Source organism: Puma concolor, chromosome C2, assembly GCF_028749965.1.
Source record: "Puma concolor isolate L17-30 chromosome C2, mPumCon1.1.hap2, whole genome shotgun sequence".
NCBI lineage: Eukaryota > Metazoa > Chordata > Mammalia > Carnivora > Felidae > Puma > Puma concolor.
The window spans coordinates 54,932,539-54,941,179 of NC_141675.1; the positions used below are offsets into that span (position 1 = coordinate 54,932,539).

Consider the following 8,641-nt stretch of genomic DNA (forward strand, 5'->3'; position numbering starts at 1 on the left):
TTGCAGGATTTTGTTGAAATTTCTTGCCCTCTGATGGACTCTCCTGCCCTTGTTATGGGCTTGTATGTTCTTTTCATTCCTTCACCATAATTTTGGTGAAATCTTGAGGAAAGGAGATAAATACATGTATTCAATTTACCACCTTTAATCAGACTGCTTAATTTCAAAAGTGTTTGTGTTACAAACTCCCCCTCCCATCCCTCTAAATCTGGTCTTGTGAATAGTGTAAATTTTTTAGACAATTAAAGAAGTGTTTCTGTATATTATGGGAGTAAGGTTCAGATAATCTTGGGTGGGTTAAAGTATCCTACTGAGTAATCTGGACAAGGGGAAAGTACTAAAGATTCTTAGGGCAGTATGAGATAAACTCTTTCTTCATGACTTCAGAAGTCTGGTTACTCATTTACAACCAGGATAAGATAAATGTTCAAGTAACTAGAGAAGTTCTATAAACCACTTGTAAACTACTTGGGAAGTTTTTATTCTACTACTGAACCATGTTCCCATAAACATTCGGTGACCTCTAAACTTCCCACATCTGGAAGAGAACAAGCTGTGGCATCACACCATGCTACCCCCTCCTATGTCCTACTCACTCCCAAAGAATGTCTCCTTTAAGCGACTAGAACATTGGCTGCTTACTCACACCAGATTCCTCAGGATTGGCTGGGACTGCAAATAAACTCTGTTTGCCTATAGTCAAGTTGATAAGCTGCAACATAAATGCACACAAATTCCCAGTCTTAAAATATAACATGAAGCATTTGCTATCTTCTTTCCTCCTATTATTTTCATGCGAGACCTGAAGAATAAACACTGTCCTTGGCCACAAGAAAAAGGTCTTTGAAGAGAGAAAAAAACTCTAAGATGGGTCTACTGAGTTCTAAAAACCCACAAACCAAGCAAGCCCAGATTCTTCTTCTGGGACTTGACTCAGCTGGGAAGTCTACCCTCCTTTACAAATTGAAGCTTGCTAAGGATATCACGACCATCCCAACAATAGGTTTCAACGTGGAGACGATCGAGTTGGAAAAGAGTCTTTCGCTCACGGTCTGGGATATTGGAGGACAGGAGAAAATGAGAACCGTGTGGGAGCACTACTGTGAGAACACCGATGGGCTTATGTATGTTGTGGATAGTACAGACAAACAGCGGCTGGAAGACTCCAGGAGAGAGCTGAAGCACATTTTGAAGAATGAGCACATTAAAAATGTGCCTATTGTCCTATTAGCCAACAAACAAGATGTGCCTGGAGCTCTGTCTGCTGAGGACATCACTAGAATGTTCAGAGTGAAGAAGCTGTGCAGTGACAGGAACTGGTATGTGCAGCCCTGCTGTGCCATCAGTGGGGACGGGCTGATGGAGGGGTTCAGGAAACTGACCGGATTTGTGAAAAGCCACATGAAATCAAGAGGAGACACCTTGGCATTCTTCAAGCAGAACTGAGGTCCAAACAACGAAAGAGTTAGTGGTGAAGTTGAGAGGGTAATTTTCTTTTTCAATGCCAAGTGAGAAAAGCAAGTTGCTGAGTTAGCAAACTTTTCCTAAGATATGTTATTTCACCTAAATTCAGCTAACCAACTTAGCAAATATTATTTTTGGCCAGGCACGTTAGTAAACTTTGTGGTTAATGATAAATTGAGAATGAAAATTTTATAATTTTGTGCATGTTGGATGAATCATAATAATCATGTTTGGGACCAAATAAATTATTGTTTTATTATTTTTATATGACTACTAGAACAAAGTTTAAGTAAAATGCTGATAGATTCAGAATTCTTTCAGATGGTTTCCAGTTGTTACAGTCTTGAATTTCCACCATGCTCCTATGGAATAGCGAGTAAAAAAATGAACTTTAAATGATGGAGAGGAAAAAGTTTGATGTTAACATTTTGTAAATCTCTATGCCCTAAATAAAGTTTTGTTTTGTTTTGTTTTCCTGAATTCCTACCAACCTCTTGAAATCTATTGCCAGGATCTTCCTACAGTGAGTTAAACAATGAACTCCAGGCTGGTAATTGCCACTAGCACAGGGAGAAGTTTATATCTTTTTTTTTTTTTTTTCAACGTTTATTTATTTTTGGGACAGAGAGAGACAGAGCATGAACAGGTGAGGGTCAGAGAGAGAGGGAGACACAGAATCGGAAACAGGCTCCAGGCTCTGAGCCATCAGCCCAGAGCCCGACGCGGGGCTCGAACTCACAGACCGCGAGATCGTGACCTGGCTGAAGCCGGACGCTTAACCGACTGCGCCACCCAGGCGCCCCGAGAAGTTTATATCTTAAAGCTCTGGGGATCAGGGAAGCTAGCACCTTAGAGTTTAGGACAAGGCCTGGGTTTATCGCTCAGCTCGAGCCTATAGCCCCAAGACTGGCTTCGGTACAATTCAGTGTAACAGTTATTACTTGGGAGTATGTGTACAGCTCACTGTACTGACCAAACAGGAAACAGAGCCAGACTTTAATCTCAGAGACCTTGCAATACACAAGAGGAAACAACATAAAGCTAGTAGCTAGAATAGGTCAATAAGTAGTATAACAGGAGAGACTCTTTCTGACCTGGGAAAACAGGAAGTGCTTCATGTAGGAGGCAGTGTTTAAGAAGGTCCCCAACTCCTGGAGACCCATAAAGGTGGAGGTTAGTCAGTGGAAGTTCCCATCACTGGGACACCCTGCAGAGCCACTGTGGGGGAGGGGAGAAGGAACTAGAGATTGAATTGGAATTCCCCTGAGAGGTTCAGAACATCCAGGGAAGTCCTGGTCCTAAGAGATGACACTTTTCTTCCTGCCCCACCTCTAAAAAGTTCATTTGGGCTAGAAGAAAGCCTCAATCCCCAACAGCAGTCCCTGGTGTTTCAAATATTAAGGTCACAGAGGAAAATATAAAGGCCAGTAAACCAAGGGTGCTAGACCCTAAATTACTCTCATGGTTTCCTTTTCACCTTAGCCATGATCTTTATAGCAAAGACTGGAGTGCTGCAAGGTAGGGATTCAAATAATAAAGTAGACATACACATGATAATAGTTACTGTTGGTTAAATACTTGTCTGTGCCAGGTATTGTGTAATTACTTTCATACATTTCCTCATTTAATGTTCACAACTGCCTGGAGAGAAGTCAGCATTATTATGTCAATTTCACAGGCGACATTACTGAGACTAAACACGGTAACAACAGTAACAACCACAAAAAAAACTACTCGGTATTTTAACTGAGGAGTGGCAGAGCCAAGATTCAAACTCATCTGTTTAACTTCAATGCCAGTAGTGTTACTTGTCATATTGTTTTATAAATAACATATGGTGTCTGTCTTCAATGAACTTACAGTGCACAATTAAGAACAGATCCAAGCTAAGGGCACCTGGCTGGCTCAGTCCCTGCAGCATGTGACTCTTGATCTCTGGGTTGTAAGTTTGAACCCTATGATGGGTACAGAGACTACTTAAAAAAAATAAATAAATAAAATCTTAAAAAAATAAATCCAGGCTAGGTTAAAACTACCATATGATCCAGCAATCCTACTACTGGGCATATATCTAACGGAAATGAAATCACTACCTTGAAGAGATATCTGCACTTCCATGTTTAATTGCAACATTATTCACAATGGTCAAAACATGGAAACAACCTAAGCATCCATCAATGGATGAATGCATAAAGAAAATGTGGTATGTATACACAATGAAATCTTTTACGCCATAAAAACAGGAAATCCTGACATCTGTGACAACATGGATGAAACCGGAGGGCATCATGTCAAGTGAAATAAGTCAGACAGAGAAAGACAAATGCTACATTATTTCACTTAAATGTGGAATCTAAAAAAGCCAAACATAGAAACAGGAAGTAGATTGGTGGTTGCCAGAGATTGGGGGTGGGGGAAAGGGGATATGGGGGGAGGTTGGTAATGGGGTACAAACTTTCAATTATAAGATAAATATGTTCTGAGGATCTAATGTACAGCATGGTGACTATAGTTAATAATACCGTATTGCACACTTGAAATTGGCTAAGAGAGTAAATTTTAAGCATTCTCATTTAAAAAAAGAAAGTAACTATAGGGCACCTGGGTGGCCCAGCTGGTTAAGTGTCCAACTCTTGATGTCAGCTCAGGTCATGATCTCACGGTTCATGAGACTGAGTCCCAAGTCAGGGTCTGGGTTGACAGCACGGAGCCTTCTTGGGATTCTCTCTCTTATTCTCTCTCTGCCCCTCCCCCACTTGTGCGCCTGTGTGTGCATGCACTCTCTCTCTCAAAATAAATAAACTTTATTAAAAAAAAGTAACTATGTAAGGTGATGGTGGATGTGTTAACTCAATTGTGGGAATCCTTTTATAATGTGTATATATATATATATATATATATATATATATATACACATATATATCAAATCATCACTGTGCACTTTAAGATATTATTATATAGATAACATATTATATATTATATATAACATATAACAATGTATTATAACATAATATATAACATAACGTATAACATATTATATATATACCATATAAATTTTATTTATCAATTATACTTCAATAAAGCTGGGGCAAAAATAAATGCAAGCCAACATATAATACTTTTATATTAAGAAGGTTCTTTATTTTTTTAAAAAAATTTTTTTTTCAACATTTATTTATTTTTGGGACAGAGAGAGACACAGCATGAACGGGGGAGGGGCAGAGAGAGAGGGAGACACAGAATCGGAAACAGGCTCCAGGCTCTGAGCCATCAGCCCAGAGCCCGACGCGGGGCTCGAACCCACGGACCGCGAGATCGTGACCTGGCTGAAGTCGGACGCTTAACCGACTGCGCCACCCAGGCGCCCCTAAGAAAGTTCTTTAAAAAACAAGCCAGGCAGAATAAATTAAGTGCAATAACAGAGATATAAGAAGCATGCTAAAGGACTGGCAAAAGGATCTTCTGTTTTCAGGAAGATCTCAGGGGAGTGGTAAAAATATAACTTTCCCCTCTGTTCTTAATAAGTAATTTGATATGAGAAGTTTATTTTGAGACTGTGTGAATATTCTATTCCACAAAGCCTTTCTCTTAATGCTTTTAGCATCCACCGACGATCCCTTCCTGACTCAGTTATTAAACTGGGAAGTGCAAAATGGTGATTTTCTAAATCTGTCTTTCCTTGTATATTTATTAGCTGGCATTCTTCTGTAAAGAAAACCTTTTTCTTTTATACTCCTCCCTAACCAATCAATCACACTCACTCTCGCTCGCTCTCTTCATAGATACTTTTTAAATTCAAAGTTTTATAATCCAGTGCTACTCAGACTAAGGTCCCTGGATCAGCAGCCTCAGCAGCATCTGCAAGTTGCCTAGAAATGTAAACTCTCAAACCCCACCTAGACCTATTAATCAGACTATCCAGGGCAGGGGGTAGGGTGGAGGAAGTTCCTGGAATTTGTGTTATTATTTACACTGTTATAAATCACTTCTGTTTATTATTCTTTTTGATGCTCAAATTTGCCCAGAAGAAGCCCCAGCAAGCTAGCCACTCTGTTCTGTTGATATGTCCCTATAGCCTTTGAGCACTTCCTTGTTTGGAAGAGCACTGAGTCACCTTGTACTTCCCCTACTTAGCTGCCTCAGACCTGGAATTAACCATTTCTCAGGTGTCCTGGTTCTTTTCACTGGGTAATGGTATTTAGAAATTGAATAATGAAGTTAGCTGTGCTTATTGTTACTGGGTATCACTGTTTATAAGCCCATTCAGTAGAAAAAGGAAATATATATATTTTAAAAGAACACTGATACCTCCAAATTGAATGCATACCATAGGATTTTTCCTTATCTTCCTCATTCCTGTTTGTATCCCTTATCCTACAAAAAAAACTCTGGTTCAAAATGCACCAATATATTTACTCATTTGTTCTATGCTACAACACAAAATATTTTCAGGATCACTGTGTCTAATAAACCCACTCAGGAAAGTTCAAGACTTCCTTTTACTTCTTTCTGTCCTAATTGAGAGTGTTATGTTCAAAAGTTATTTGAATTGATTATTTGTGCAGTCATATGGTAAATATCTTGTTGATTTTAGGCTGAGTTTTAAAATATTTTAAAAAATTAATTAATTAATTAACTTATTTTTAATTTATATCCAAGTTAGTTAGCATATAGTGCAGTAACATTTTCAGGAGTAGATTCCAGTGATTCATCCCCTATGTATAACACCCCATGCTCATCCCAACAAGTGTCTTCTTTAATGCCCCTTACCCATTTAGTCCATCCCCCCGCCACAGCCCCTCCAGCAACTCTGTTTGTTTTCCGTATTTAAGAGTCTCTTATGTTTTGCCCCCCTCCCTGTTCTTATATTCTTTTTGCTTCCCTTATATTCATCTGTTTTGTATCTTAAATTCATCATATGAGTGAAGTTATATGATACTTGTCTTTCTCTGACTGACTTATTTTACTTAGCATAATACCCTCCAGTTCCATCCACATAGTTGCAAATGGCAAGATTTTATTCTTTTTGTGCTGAATAATACTCCATTGTGTATATATACCACATCTTCTTTATGCATTCATCTGTTGATGGACATTTGGGCTCTTTCCATACTTTGGCTATCGTTGATAGTGGTGCTATAAACATCGGGGTGCATGTGTTCCGACTGTCAGCTGATTTTTGCTACTTGTGTTCAATTTTAAGATTTGACTTCTTTACCTTTCTGACTTAATTTTTTAATTAACAGAAAATCTGCATACCTCAAAAGTAAAAGCTATATAAAAAGGTAGTCCATACTCATTATTATGTTAAAGAAGAAAGCCTTAGTACAATAAACTGATTCTCATACATCCCTCAAGTTATATGAAGGTGCTACTGTATTTCTAAATCAGGTTGGATTTTCTATCACTTCAAAGCATTTTGAGAGTATTTTTCCACTCAAGTTCAATGTATCTACTGTAGTTGCTTATTAAAGGGGATCATAAGAGATTGTAGTAACAAAATACCAGCCATTATTTACCATGGGATAAGCTTTATTATCTATAGTGACTTTTCTGCTCTTTTTAAAATAAAAGATACATTTTACACTAATCTTAAATTTTAATCTTGTGTAAGAATACACTGACCCTAATTTGTAAAAATAAAACCCATATATCAATACTCATAAATAAACTTAGATAGAAAATATAACAGGCATCAAAATGTTTGGGTGGTTGCATTCTAGATAGCTAGAATTTCTTATAACTCTCATTATTTTCCAAATTTTGCCAAGTGAGTGTGTGTCATTTTTATATTCAAGGAAAAAACATTATTTTCAAAAGAGCTATATAATCATCATAGCCTATATATGACATGAGTGGATAATGCATGGCTCTAAAACTGTCATTTCAAATGCACTGATCTAAAGTAATAAGAAATCCTTTTAAAGACCAGAAATATTGCAATGTACAAACACATGAGGGTATTGTAACCAAGTTTTCATCATTTAAGAAAAAAACTCAGAAACCAAAAAACAAAACAGCTAACATGTGTTGAGCACTCACAGTAGGCCAGCTTCTGTTCTAAGCATATCATGTGTATTTCCATGTTTAATCTTTACATTAACTTTATGGGGTAGTACCATCATTATCCCCATTTACAGAGAAGAGATCTGAGACTCAAAGTCATCCAGCCACCTAAAATCATGGAAAGCATTTACAGTGGTCTTTCGTATACAATCAAGCTCCTACTGTCCGTTGTTCGGTGAGAATTCCACCCTGTACCTCTGTGCAAAAGTTTAATTCTCTCTTAGCCATGGCCTACTTCTCATTCTCAAATAATCTTCCATCACTCTACTCAGAGTCTAAGAACTGCTATGGAGCAGAGAATGGTTATTTAAGAAATTTTAGTTTTTCATCAGAAATAGAAAGTTTGGAAAATAGGAAAATACAACTCCTTATTAGCATTTCCTTACAGTCTTTCTTTTTCTTCAGTGTGTGCATATATTCAATATATCTTTTTTGATAATTTGGTAATTTGCTTTTTTCATTCCTCATCACATTAACATGTTATATATATCTTTATCATATTATTATTATTATATATTATTATATATTTTTCAGAACCATCACTTTAAAAAAATTTTTTTTTAATGTTTATTTATTATTGAGAGACAGAGAGAGACAGAGCATGAGTATGGGAGGGGCAGAGAGAGGTGGAGACACAGAATCTGAAGCAGGCTCGAGGCTCTGAGCTGCCACCACAAAGCCCAACGCAGGGCTCAAACCCATGAACTGTGAGACTGTGACCTGAGCCAAAGTCAGATGCTTAACCGACTGAGCCACCCAGGTGCCCCACTTCACTTTCAGTGAAGTAGATATACTATTGTTTAATCATTTCTCTACTATTGTTTTTTTAGGTTGCAGCCAATTTCACATGTAACTAATTCAGCAACAAACACTTCCATGTGTCTACTGATACCCTTCCCTATATTTATTCTTTCATTCAGCAAATATTGCCTGAATACCTAATAAGTACCAGATGCTGCATTAGGTGCTGGGTTTAGGATTTTTTTCCCCACAACAATATTTCAAGGATGGATAGTTTTATGCCTCAATACATACTGGCAAATGGCTTTCTAAAATGTCAGAATCAGGGGTGCCTGGGTAGCTCAGTTGGTTAAGTGTCCAACTTCACCTC

The 8,641-nt window shown here is 37.8% G+C and overlaps 1 protein-coding gene across 1 annotated transcript; it reads left to right on the forward strand.

The window, feature by feature from the left end:
- The first annotated feature begins 345 nt into the window (after window positions 1-345).
- Window positions 346-1,944, forward strand: ARL14 (ARF like GTPase 14). The gene has a single exon (XM_025914096.2). The coding sequence runs from the start codon at window positions 868-870 to the stop codon at window positions 1,444-1,446; it is 579 nt and encodes a 192-aa protein (XP_025769881.1). The 5' UTR covers window positions 346-867; the 3' UTR covers window positions 1,447-1,944.
- The last annotated feature ends 6,697 nt before the right edge of the window (window positions 1,945-8,641 follow it).

Excerpts from the sequence above, each read along its gene's own strand:
- ARL14 (XM_025914096.2), top strand. The coding sequence starts at position 868 with ATGGGTCTACTGAGTTCTAAAAACCCACAAACCAAGCAAGCCCAGATT.